At 39.0% G+C, this 13494-nt stretch overlaps 2 protein-coding genes across 3 annotated transcripts in view; both read left to right on the top strand.

The window, feature by feature from the left end:
- Positions 1 to 1611, top strand: part of grhl2a (grainyhead-like transcription factor 2a) — an 8624-nt gene extending 7013 nt beyond the window's left edge. For both annotated transcript variants that reach the window (XM_060870100.1, XM_060870099.1), the window contains exons 14-16: positions 196 to 281; positions 366 to 430; positions 957 to 1611. In XM_060870100.1, the coding sequence (XP_060726083.1) occupies positions 196 to 281; positions 366 to 430; positions 957 to 1071 (266 nt within the window). In that variant the 3' untranslated portion in view covers positions 1072 to 1611. The remainder of the gene's footprint in view (positions 1 to 195; positions 282 to 365; positions 431 to 956) is intronic.
- Positions 1612 to 4362: 2751 nt separating this feature from the next.
- LOC132845297 (polyadenylate-binding protein 1-like) lies at positions 4363 to 6535 on the top strand. The gene is made up of 5 exons (XM_060869239.1): positions 4363 to 4544; positions 4958 to 5128; positions 5363 to 5496; positions 5879 to 5929; positions 6377 to 6535. Exons 2-5 carry the CDS (start codon positions 4972 to 4974, stop codon positions 6431 to 6433), a joined length of 399 nt encoding a protein of 132 aa, XP_060725222.1. The 5' UTR covers positions 4363 to 4544; positions 4958 to 4971; the 3' UTR covers positions 6434 to 6535.
- The last annotated feature ends 6959 nt before the right edge of the window (positions 6536 to 13494 follow it).

Raw genomic sequence — 13494 nt, 5'->3', positions numbered from 1 at the left:
GTGTGTACATGTGGTGGGAGAGAGAGTTGAAGCAAAGAGAGAACCGAATGTGGCTGATGATTAATGTATATTTTAATTGATTTCTAACTTGATTACGAACCACTGAATATGCCATAGAGAGTGAATGATTCTTGCTGTAATTGCAGTTCCTTCTATGAAAGGATTCACAACTTATAATGACAATTTTCTTAACAGTTCTACTGTATGTAAGGAAGGAATCCGATGAGGTTTTTGATGCATTAATGCTCAAGTCTCCAACAGTGAAGAGTTTGATCGAGGCTGTAAGTACAAACTTGCACATTACTGCATAAGTAAATAAATGAAGCAGATTGAATTACAGGTTCATTCTTTCTTTCTTTTTTCAGATTTCAGGCAAGTACTCCCTTCCTATTGAGAAGATGGGTAAAATCTTCAAGAAGAATAAGAAAGGGTGAGTAAGAGCTGAACTGTAAAAATGTGGAGCGATTCTCATTCTCATAATCATTACTTGTTAATATATCAATTTGTAGTCAGACTTTTCTTAAGTATTCAGACCCTCCTCACTTTTTTTTCAGTTTTATGTTGCAGCCTGATACTACTATTGTTCACATTCATTTTTTTCTCATTAATCTACACTCAGTACCCAATAATGACAAAGTGAAAACACATTCCTAGAAATGTCAGCAAATGTATAGCTTAATGTGACTGTGACCTGAGCAGTACCTATGCCTCAACTCTATCCAGCATTTCTGAGATGAAGTATAAAGGGCTGTGCTTACATCCAATACACAAAGTACAAGTCATTTATTTCTGCTTTCTGCACCTTTTGTACAATCCATTCAGCACATTGTAAAGTCTATGCTCACGTGTTACTTAGATCTCTGTACTTCATAAACATGCAGTTTTGTATTTATAGATGGTCAAGTGTTGATTATTGTGGGGTTTTTATGTTGTGTTTTCTCTTGTGTAACTCTCAGGATTCTGGTCAACGTGGACGACAACATTATTGAGCACTACTCCAACGAGGATGCGTTTGTACTAAGCATTGAGCCTCAAGCAGAGTGCTTTCAGGTTACACTCACAGAAATCTAATGGCTGCATTAGTAAAACTTGTAGGTGGACTTCCAATGGCTTTCTCAGTAACCAGTTACAGGAAATACAAAGATGGATAAAGCAGAATACCTAACCAGAGAATAATGTAGATTGTCTACAAGTGGGTGGCAGACTGTGATAAACACCTATGTACAGTACTTTCTTTCTCCTAGCCCTTTTACTCTGTTTAAGCTCTCATGAAAGCAAAGAATTATATCGCTCCATTTTATACGTAGTATTGTGTGTTCTGGAAATAACTAGCCTAACAGGTTCTTTTAAATAGCTTTCAGTATTCTGCTTTTTAATCCAGGCTCAGGAAACAACTCACACATTTTTTCCAGCCTGCTTAGGAAGTCTAGGAACTAATATTATACATTTTAACCTGGAATAAACTTTGTTTTATTGTCTCTTCTTTACTATATATAAGAACACATCTGTAGCTTTAGTTAATGTCTTTGCACCTTGTACATATTTATGTTTTTAGCTTGTATGTATATTGCTTTAATTAATGTAATAAACAGTATCATTTTTTCTGCTTTATTTAAGTGGAGAATTGATATGACTTGGTTTATACAAAATTGAAAAATGTATTTTCTTCTCTTTTAATTCACATCACATTCAAGATTCAGCATTCAGAAAGCATCCAGGCATGAACAATTTGGTTAGTTTTTAATGTTTCTAATTTTTAATCACTCACAGTTACTACAGTGGCATACACTCTACATACACAACTTATGGCCAAAAGACTGAAGGCAGAATTTAATATTACAAGTAATTTAGATGACACAGAATCAGTATGTTTGGAATATTTAATTAAAGCCCCTTCCTCACTAATTGTCACAATATTTTGAAGGCCATTGTATTTCTGAAATTAAGGATTGCCTAATACACAAGTAAGTAAACATACAGAAGGAAAAACAAATAAGTGATAGCAAAGTAATGTGTTAGCCTAGAAGAGCTTCAGTATGCATTGATTCTACAAGATTGTTTAGTCTTCAGAAGATATTTCCTGAGTTGGTATTTAGATGGCTGTTAAAATGCTCCAAAATCTCCCTCAGATGTTCAGGTGGCTTGAGGTCTGATGACTGAAGGCCACAGACATTCATTTTATACGTATTAAAACGTTCAGTGAGCCCTTGTACCCTGCAGATGGGGAAATGTTTTGTCACTTCAGGCTGATCAGTCCAAATGACAGGGTCCCTTGCTCTTAGAGAATGAGAGCCTTCATAACACAACAAAGACAAGAGTATTTCCTATGTCACTCATCTGTGTGAGTATTCTATTACCCTGTGGTTGTTTGTTATTGTCAAACAGCGACACTGTGTGGTGTAAATGAGAAATAGATACTGACTGTGCCCAAAAGCTGCCCCTTCTTTGAAATGTACATTCACTTCAAAGAGTTTGTTTGTTTTCTTCCAAAGAAAAAGACAATTTTCCTCTTCTTAACCATGCTTTAGGGTGTGTGTATAGGACATTGCTGTAGAACCCATAATCTCCAACTCAAACCTAGTTTTCTGACACTAGGTATCTGTTATTGTACTAAAATTCACAGACAAGCCTCAGATTTAATGACTACTTCAATACTTTCATGGGCTCCAAAGGCAAGCAATGCAGCCATGTCACAATATGGAACCTCCAACGTATTTAAGTTTAGGTGCGGTGTTCTTATCTGAACAAGATACATTTTACTATTTTTAAACAAATCATTGACTGGCATTATTAATTAGTTGTATTTTAGATTCATCAGTCATAAAAACATTGTGGCATTTCTTGGTATGTTTGGGCAAAGATCAGACATGCCTTTCTAAGTTGTCTTTCAACAGCAGGGCCCTCCTTGGTATTCCCCCATTAAATCATTCTTGGATTAGTATGCAGCACATACTGAGTTGAAACCATCACACCAGTTCTCTCCGGGTCATCATTATGCTCTTTGGATGTAATGTAAGGTATATTTTAACAGTTTTTGGCAGCTTCTTGGTCATTTGATCATCTCTTACTAGTATGTCCTGGTAGGTTCTTGACAGTTCCATGAGCTGTAAGAATGGCCTTGTACTCTTCTTAATTTTAGTGTTTGGTGATGATCATTTTGACCACCTGGGACAAATCTTTTGTCCTCACCAAGAAACAGGGAGAGAGAATGATTTTTTTTTAAGTTAACTGATCAATGGGCAAAAATAATAATGGTATTGTCAATTTCTGTTTTTTTTTTATACTTTATATAGTTCCTATAACAAAATTAAGTTTGGATCTTAAAATAAAACTTAAAAAAACATACATACATATACATGTTATGTGAAGTAATTAGTGAATGGACAGGTTAGTAAGTGAAAGAGTGAAAGATGTACATCAGTGGTCCTGCCATTACAGTTTTAATGTGTCTGCACTGTATGCAAAAATAATAAATTAAAATGTCAAACTTAAATGACTTTAAAAGTATGGGGCAGAATAAAATACGCCACCAGGAGGAGTCGATACACTCTAAACTATCTATTAAACAAGTATAGGCTGTTTAATTATAAACCTTTTCTATCCCTGATAAGATATATTGTATGTTATTAAAATTTCTAGCTATTGTACAAATATGTAACATGCTTCAGTCAAACAAAATAAAATATTAAATATTCTAACAATATAGGAGTTTATTTTTTTATTTAATTACAGCGGTGACAACCAATCCCACCATCTAAGGTATTATTCATTATTTAGTTGGTTTAGTCATAAGCCTGTTTGACTGAACACTTGAGGTTGATTAAAACTGTTGACTGCTAAACACAAAAGCTTTACGTGAAGTGTTTTCTGCTAAATGTTGGTCTTCATGGTAGTGAGTTATAGGATGTGCTTATTATTTCCCTATCATCTCCTTTCTCAATGTTATTCTAAAAAAAATAAATAAATAAAAAATAAAAATACTACACATTGAAATCTGTTGCGTCTTTTTTTATTTGCGCATTTCTAAGAAAGATGGCTAACTATCGGATAAATCATAGATATCTATGGGCTAAATCTATGGGGCTAAATGAGCAACTTAGCCCATATACCTTAAATTTGGGCAGTCAGTCAATTCACCACTGGAGCACACGGAAGGAAAACAAGCCACCGAAAGGAGCAAAAGGCAGCTAGGGTTGAACAAACGAATCACTACATGGTATATAAACAGAAAAGAAACAATTAGCAAAACTGCTACATGCTAACTGCACATACCCGGACGTGACGCATCCCCGGCTACTGCCAATCAGCTTTTAAATAGGAAGTGCACCATCCTGATAGGTCAATACGACTGTCAATCATTGCCCACCTAATTCCGTTACCTGGGACTGCACCAGCTGTTTACCTTCAGCACAGCTCAGACATTATGAGTTTAAACACAAACAAAATCAGTGACGCTGTTAATCAGAAAACAGATGACGTCACCAAGACCCACTTATCTCCATAGCATCAGATAAACAAATCATTTGATTTTCAGCTTTTTAGCGGTAAGTATCCTCACAATTATTTACTGATATCTCATTTAATAAAACATCATTTAGAAACTGTTAGCCTATTACACAAACTAATAAGGTGACTACTAACAAGACTAGTGTTATATAAATATAAGTTTATTATCGTACTGCTAGGCTTAATCACTACAAAGCGATGCTTTTCTTATGATCCAGATGTAAAACTATTTTGTTAGTTGACCTTTTACTTAAATTTGTTAAGATAAAAAATAAATTAGAAGCTTTTTAAAACATGATCCTGTCTTTATACCAGAAGTGTTATCTAAATAAACCTAGAGGAGAAAGTAGACTAGTCGTGTTGGAGGAAATATTCAGTCTGTAGTTCAGTGTTTATTTGTTGCTTATGTCTGTCACTAAAAGGTGTTTTTGATTTATTTTTTTTTTTTAAGATTATTGCAGAAAAATGAACAGCGTTACTTCAAAAATGGCGTCACTCAACGTTAGGGATCTTCATCCTAATGTGACTGAGTCTCCATCTGCTGTTCCTGCTCCAGCCCGAAAGCCCCTGACCATCTATATGTTGGAGTCGGCTGATCTGGATGAACAGATCAGGATGCTGCGTGAGTCTCACAGTCATATAGAAACTTACACACAAATACAGCTCAAATACACTTGTACACAACACCTTCCTAGCATGAGAAGTGTTTCCTTAAATAAACAGTGTGTACAGTATACAGTCTACTCTTCACTCCTCTTGCTTTTGGAATATGGAGCTAAACCAAACAAAAACAAACAAAAGACAAAGCAGCATCTCTCTATCTCACTCATCTCTCTCTCTGTCTGTCTCTCTGCAGATGAGTACATGTTGCCCCTTGTGCAGGAAATACAACCAACTCGGGCCAAAGTCATCACCAATCTAGTTATTCAGGGAGAGAACAACTTTGACCTGCTTAATTTGATTAGGAAACCCAACCTCCTGCGTGCCCAGGTTTACACACACACACACACACACACACACACACACACACAGAGGGCTTACTTTTTCGTTTTCTGTTTTAGTATATTTTAGTAAATTGTCTACATGTCTAGCAATATATAAATTGTGCCCTGTCTGATTCATAAGCTTTACTTGTGTGGAAACAAAGCCACACCAACTAATGTCTTATTTATAGATAAAATTGGATGGTTGAGTCAGGAAGGGCATCACACATAAAACCTGTGCAAAATCATAGCATGCGGATCGGATGATCTGCTGTGGCGACCCAAAACGGAGCAGTCGAAAGACAACAACAACTTGCTTATTCAATCATCATACACAAATCAAATAGATGAAACACTGTAATTAATGTCATATTAATATGTGTGTGCAGGTCGAGCAGATTGCTGCTGTGCTTCAGGCAAGGGAAGCTGGCCAGGACGTGGTGAGTACTCTGATGCACGCAATAATTCTTATACAAATGCTACACAGTTTTAATCTGCACTCATTACACACACTGTGTAATTTATAGTTAAATATACAGTAAGCTCCCTAGGTGGGTAGAATGGTTGGCCGGAAAAGAAACATGTCCCGTTTGATACACAGTATAAGGACTAGCTCTCTTCTGTTTGATGGAGAGCTCTTGAGAACACTCGCTAGGGCAAAATGAACACCAGATATTTCTTCAATATGCTCAACAGAATCTGCTGAATAGAATACGTGCAGAATGACAATAATTTTGGAATATCATAATAATTATTAAGACCAGAGCAATAATAGTATAATGTTGTTATAATATCAGAATCTCTCATTGAAATTTGGTTATTATCATTATATATAAAAGAAACATAACAATATAATAATCAGTGCATCTCTACTTTTCTTGTTTCAGCGTTTTCCTGCGCCCAAGAAAAATAAGAGGAGGCGAAAGAAGAAGAATGTCCAATAAATTCAATACGCCAATAAATTCTATATTTTATAAATGTTTTAACAAAATTAAAACCTCGTTCCTGAACAATGTTTGTTTATTTATTTATTTATTTATTTATAGAATTTTGTCGATGGAAATCCTCGTTGTTTCTGTAGTAAGTAATCATCTGTACAGCTTACCCGAAATCATTGTAAACTGCTTCTACCTACTTCTGATTTTTGTGATGACATTAACAACCGATTTCTAAAACAGCTGACATAATGATGCACATTTACTCCTATAAATATTTGCTACTCCTCATAATAAGGATTATTGTATGTTATTAAATTTTCTAGCTATTGAACAAATATTAAATATTCTAACAAAACATGAGTTTTTTCAACTTAATTACAGTGGTGACAATCAACCCCACCATCAAAGGTATTATTTATTATTTGGTTGGTATAGTCATAAGCCTGTTTGACTGAACACTTGAATTTATGTGACATCACCAAGAACCACTTATCTCCATAGCATCATCTCATTTTCAGCTTTCTAGCGGTAAAAATCCTCACAATTATTTACGGATATCTCGTTTAAAAAACATTTAGAAACTGTTAGCCTATTACACAAACTAATAAGGTGACTACTAACAAGACTAGTGTTATATAAATATAAGTTTATTATCGTACTGCTAGGCTTAATCGCTACAAGGCGATGCTTTTCTTATGCTCAAAATAAAAAAAGTATTTTGTTAGTCAAACTTTTACTTAAATTTGTTAAGATGAAAAATTCTTTTAGTAGCTTTTTAAAACATGATCCTGTCTTTATACCAGAATTGTTATCTAAAGAAACCTTGAGGAGAAAGAAGACTAGTCGTGTTGGGTGACATATTCAGTCTGCATTTCAGTGTTTTGTTGCTGCTTTTGTCTGTCACTGGTAGCTGTATTTTATTTTTTTATATTCTCGACGAAAAATGAACAGCGTTACTTTCCAAATGGCATCACTCTACATTGACGATCTTCATCCTAATGTCACTGAATATATGCTACTGAAGACGTTTGGCTCTGTTGGACAAGTTCACTAAATCCGCCTCTCCATGTGTGGCACATGGACACTGATATTTACACTTCCTCTGTGTTGGATTATATCAACTCCACCATTGACAGTGTTACAACCCAGAAACAGATCACCGTGTACCCAAATCAGAAGCTTTGGATGAATAAGGATGTACTGCAGGCCCAAGCACTGCTATAATTTAAGGGTAGAGAAGCACTTCTTCAACTCTCACCCTAGACACCTGTGGCAGGGCATCCAGGTCATCAGTGACTATAAGCCAAGCAACTTCCTCTCATCAACTACAGATGTTTCATTCTTGAACAGGCTGAATGACTCTTATGCTCGCTTCAACAGTAACAACAGAGAGACGGACACTAAACCAGACCCTTTGAAACCCTTCAGCCCCTCAGACACACCTCCCCACCGCCGCACGAAACAGGAAATCGCGCTCATTGCCGGGAAAATCATGCCGGGTGAGAAAATCAGCGGCGGTGCAGCACCCCGGACAGCGCAGCTGACCCGTGGAGAAAATCGCGCAGCACCAAGGTCAGCATCGCTGATTCTTTATGCTCTTTGGGTGTAATTTTAACAGTTTTAGTCAGCTTCTTGGTCATTTGATCATGTCTTACTATTATGTCCTGTTAGGTCACAAATATGGAACATGACTCATTCAAACAAAATAAATATTAAATATTTTAACTATATAGAAGTTTATTTTTCCACTTAATTACAGCGGTGACAACCAATCCCACCATCTAAGGTATTATTCATTATTTAGTTGGTTTAGTTATAAGCCTGTTTGACTGGACACTTGAGGTTGATTAAAACAGTTGACTGCTAAACACAAAAGCTTTACGTGAAGTGTTTTCTGCTAAATGTTGGTCTTCATGGTAGTGAGTTATAGGGTTTGCCTATATTTTCCTACCATTTCCTTCCTCAATGTTAATCTAAAAATAAATAAATAAATAAAAAACTTACTACACATTTAAATCGGTTGCTCCTTTTTTTTATTTAATTAAACTCCGTTATATTTGATGCAGTGTGAGTTTTGTCACCTTTCTATCAACACCGGCACTCGCGGTCAAAAAAAAAGGGGCCCAATGGGGATCCTACCGATTAGCCAGACTGGGCCTGGTGCCAGGGGGTAAATCACGAGGATTAGTTTCAGTACTTTCAGGATCAGTTTGGCAGTAACACACCGACAATACACTTCTTCTTCTTCTTTCGGCTTTTCCCTTCAGGGGTCGCCACAGCGAATCATCTCTCTCCACCTAACCCTATCTTCTGCATCCTCAACACTTGCACCCACTAGCTTCAAATCCTCATTAATTACATCCATATACCTCCTCTTTGGCCTTCCTCTTTGCCTCCTGCCTGGCAGCTCCATGTCCAACATTCTCCTACCAATATACTCACTCTCCCTCCTCTGAACATGTCCAAACCATCTTAATCTCGCCTCCCTAACTTTGTCCCCCAAACGTCCAACATGGGCTGTCCCTCTGATGTACTCGTTCCGAATCCTGTCCAATCTTGTCACACCCAAAGAGAACCTCAACATCTTCAGTTCGGCTACCTCAAGCTCTGACTCCTGTCTCTTCTTCAGTGTCACTGTCTCTAAACCATACAGCACGGCCGGTCTCACCACTGTCCTGTACACCTTCCCCTTGATTCTTGCTGATATTTTCCTATCACACAGAACTCCTGACACCTTTCTCCACCCACTCCAACCTGCCTGCACTCGCTTCTTTACTTCTTTCCCACTCTCTCCATTACTCTGGACTGTTGACCCCAAGTACTTAAACTCCTGTACCTTCTTCACCTCTTCACCCTGTAACCTTACTATTCCACTTCCCTCCCTTTCATTCACACACATGTACTCAGTCTTACTACGACTGACTTTCATTCCTCTTCTCTCCAGCGCAAACCTCCACCTCTCCAGGTTTTCCTCCACCTGCTCCCTGCTCTCACTACAGATCACAATGTCATCTGCAAACATCATCGTCCAAGGAGACTCCTGTCTGACCTCCTCTGACAACTGGTCCATCACTATAGCAAACAGGAAGGGGCTCAGAGCCGATCCCTGATGCAGTCCCACCTCCACTGTAAACTCCTCTGTCTGACCTACAGCACACCTCACCACTGTCCTGCTCCTCTCATACATGTCCTGCACCACTCTGACATACTTCTCTGCTACTCCTGACTTCCTCATACAGTACCACAGCTCTTCTCTTGGCACCCTGTCATACGCTTTCTCTAAGTCTACAAACACACAGTGCAACTCCCTCTGACCATCCCTATACTTCTCCATCAACATTCTCAGAGCAAAAATTGCATCTGTTGTGCTCTTTCTCGGCATGAAGCCATACTGCTGCTCACAAATTTCCACCACCTTCCTTAACCTAGCTTCCACTACTCTTTCCCACAACTTCATTGTATGGCTCATCAACTTTATCCCCCTATAGTTGCTGCAACTCTGCACGTCACCCTTATTCTTAAAGATCGGCACTAACACACTCCTTCTCCATTCCTCAGGCATCCTCTCACTTTCTAATACCCTGTTGAACAAACTAGTTAAAAATTCCACTGCTGCCTCTCCTAGACACTTCCAGACCTCTACCGGGATGTCGTCAGGACCAACTGCCTTTCCACTTTTCATCCTCTTCAAGGCCTTCCTGACTTCATCCTTTCTAATCTTATCTACTTCCTGTTCCACAGAGTTCACCCCTTCTACTCTTTTTTCCCTCTGATTTTCCTCATTCATCAGCTCCTCAAAGTATTCCTTCCATCTCCTCTGTACACTCTCCTCACTTGTGAGCACCCTTCCATCTCTATCCTTAATAATTCTAACTTGCTGCACATCCTTCCCATCTCGATCCCTCTGTCTAGCTAACCTGTACAAGTCCTTCTCTCCTTCTCTAGTGTCTAACCTAGTGTACAACTCATCATATGCCTTCTGCTTGGCCTTAGACACCTCCCTCTTCACTCTGCGCTGTAACTCCTTGTATTCCTGTCTATTCTCTTCAGTCCTGTCCATATCCCACTTCTTCTTGGCTAATCTCTTCCTCTGTATACTATCCTGAACTTCCTCATTCCACCACCAAGTCTCCTTATCTTCTTTCCTCCTTCCAGATGACACACCCAGCACCTTTCTCCCTGTCTCCCTGATCACTTCTGCTGTAGTTTCCCAGTCATCCGGCAGCACTACCTGACCACCCAGAGCCTGCCTCAACTTCTGTCTAAATTCCTCACAACATTCCTCCTTTTTCAGCTTCCACCACTTAGTTTTCTTCTCTATCTTTGACCTCTTCCTCTTACAGACCATCAGAGTCATCCTACACACCACCATCCTATGCTGTCTGGCTACACTCTCTCCCACTACCACTTTACAGTCACTAATCTCTTTCAGATTGCCTCTTCTACAAAGGATGTAGTCTACCTGTGTTCTCCTACCTCCACTCTTGTAAGTCACTCTATGTTCCTCCCTCTTCTGAAAATACGTGTTAACCACAGCCATGTCCATCCTCTTAGCAAAGTCTACTACCATCTGTCCTTCAAGGTTCCTTTCCTTAACTCCAAACTTGCCCATCACCTCCTCATCACCTGTGTTCCCCTCACCAACATGTCCATTAAAATCCGCTCCTATCACCACTCTCTCACCCGTGGGAATACTCTCAATCACCTCATCGAATTCACACCAGAATCTCTCTTTCTCCTCTAACTCACAACCTACCTGTGGGGCATAACCACTAACAACATTCAACATCACCCCTTCAATCTCTAACTTCAGACTCATCACCCTGTCTGACACTCTCTTCACCTCCAGAACATTCCTCACAAACTCCTCCTTCAGGACCACACCTACCCCATTTCTCTTACTATCCACACCATAATAAAACAGCTTGAATCCTGCTCCTATACTACGAGCCTTGCTACCCTTCCACTTGGTCTCCTGTACACACAGTATATCCACCTTCCTTCTCTCCATCATATCAGCCAGCTCTCTACCTTTCCCTGTCATAGTACCAACATTCAGAGTCCCTATTCTCAGTCCTACACTCTTACCTTCCCTCTTCTCTCTCTGTCTGTGCACTCTCCTCCCTCCTCTACTCCTTCGACCAACAGTAGCCCAATTTCCACCGGCGCCCTGTAGGTCAACGGCGCCGATGGCGGTCGTTGTTAACCCGGGCCTCGACCGATCCGGTATGAAATTCTTACTGACAACTCGCATGGTTAGATTTGGCAATGTTTTATGCCGGATGCCCTTCCTGACGCAACCCTCTCTATTTATCCGGCCTTGGGACCGGCACAGAAGTCACTGGACTGTGACCCCCATGGCTAGATTTGACCCCCATGGCTAGATTTGACCCCCATGGCTAGATTTGACCCCCATGGCTAGATTCACACCGACAATACACACAATTCTAAAATTATTATAACTTCATTATTATTAACAACTTGTCAATGTGATTTAGTCTAGTAAACCAAATGTTTTTGGTTCATACATGATTCAGTTCTTACAAAAATATCCGAATGTGGCGCGAAGTCGCTGAGTTTGAAGATTGCACAAATGCGCAACACCAGGCTAAGGTCCTCAAAGATGAAAAATGATCACTGGGTACTTAAGTTAGCCAAAAGCACAAGTTACAGGTCCCTGTGCACTCAGATCATATGTTCATCTGGCGGAGAACTTCACCTGGTCACTCAACACCTGCTCTATCACCAAGAAAGCCCAGCAGCGTCTCTGCTTCTTACGAAGGCTGAGAAAAGCCCATCTCCCTCCCCCCATCCTGACTACATTCTACGTTCTCTTCCCTCTATCGTGGACATTTACACCACACACTATATCCGAAAAGCCAACAGCATTGTGGATGACCCCACACACCCCTCACTCACACTCTTCACCCTCCTGAACTCTGGAAAAAGGTACAGAAGCATTTGGGCCCTCATGACCAGACTGTGTATCTGTTTCTATCTACAAGCCATCAGACTCCTCAATGACTGAACTGAACTGCACTGAGCACAAAACACACACACACACCAACTGTATGGACTGCAAAGACCTACACTAAATACACGTTCTTCCAATATATATCCATCAAACTGTTTGCATGCTGTTTTGAACACTGTTTTTGCTCTTTGCACATGCTGTCCCACAATTCAGTTGAGTGCTGTTTAGCACAACACAATACCTCATGTAACTGCTGCTATAATACTGTGGTCATTCCAGTATTTCTGCAAACGCAATATTGTATGAACATACAGCATTTACACTGGTCGGCGCTGTTTTTGTATATTGTCTTTTGTGTAATGTCTCGTATTTTTTGTCCTGCACTGTCTTTTGTCTTGCTCTGTGTACACCAGGTTGCACAGATGCGCTTTATGTGGCTAGGACTAACTTACTAAGTCCTTAGCTCTGTCTTTTTTTTATGTAGCACCATGGTCCTGGAGAAACGTTGTCTCATTTCACTTGTACTGTAACAGATATATATGGTTGAAATGACAATAAAAGCTACTTGACTTGACTTGATCAAGTCAGCACACCAAGTGTTACACAACACAAACTGAAGAAACCCACCACCTCAAAAGGGAGAGAAGATCCTTCCACCTGTGAGAGCCTCCAGACACTAAAAATTAAAATCAGCAAATATTAAACATACTGCTTCAATTCAATTCAAGTTTATTTGTATAGCGCTTTTTACAAATTGACATTTTTACATGGCTTCATTCACAAATAAAAAAACATTACACCAAAAGAAGAGTCTTGTATATTACTAGTGCTACACACCATTCTGCTTTTTTGCATAACATGAACAATAACAATATACATACAGAGGATCACAGTGTGTTCAACTGTTATGTTTTACATTCATAATAGCAATCAAAGGAAACAACAGAAAGAAAAGGGGAAAAAATAATAAATAAATAAACAAACAAATAAATAAACAAATAAACAAATAAATAAATAAATAAAAAAGAAAACTATACAGGGGTAAAAAAACTTACAGTGTTCCAAAAAGAAAAGGATTCAAAACTTCTATACA

This window comes from Tachysurus vachellii, chromosome 5 (genome assembly GCF_030014155.1).
Source record: "Tachysurus vachellii isolate PV-2020 chromosome 5, HZAU_Pvac_v1, whole genome shotgun sequence".
Lineage (NCBI taxonomy): Eukaryota > Metazoa > Chordata > Actinopteri > Siluriformes > Bagridae > Tachysurus > Tachysurus vachellii.
The sequence above is the reverse complement of the archived record's forward strand: the minus strand, read 5'-3'. Positions and strand labels throughout refer to the sequence as shown.

Bases quoted from the DNA above. Each gene is read 5' to 3' on its own strand.
- LOC132845297 (XM_060869239.1), top strand. From the start codon at position 4,972: ATGAACAGCGTTACTTCAAAAATGGCGTCACTCAACGTTAGGGATCTT. The intron at 5,129-5,362 runs GTGAGTCTCACA...GTCTCTCTGCAG, and splicing joins TGAACAGATCAGGATGCTGC to ATGAGTACATGTTGCCCCTT. The intron at 5,930-6,376 runs GTGAGTACTCTG...TTCTTGTTTCAG, and splicing joins GGGAAGCTGGCCAGGACGTG to CGTTTTCCTGCGCCCAAGAA.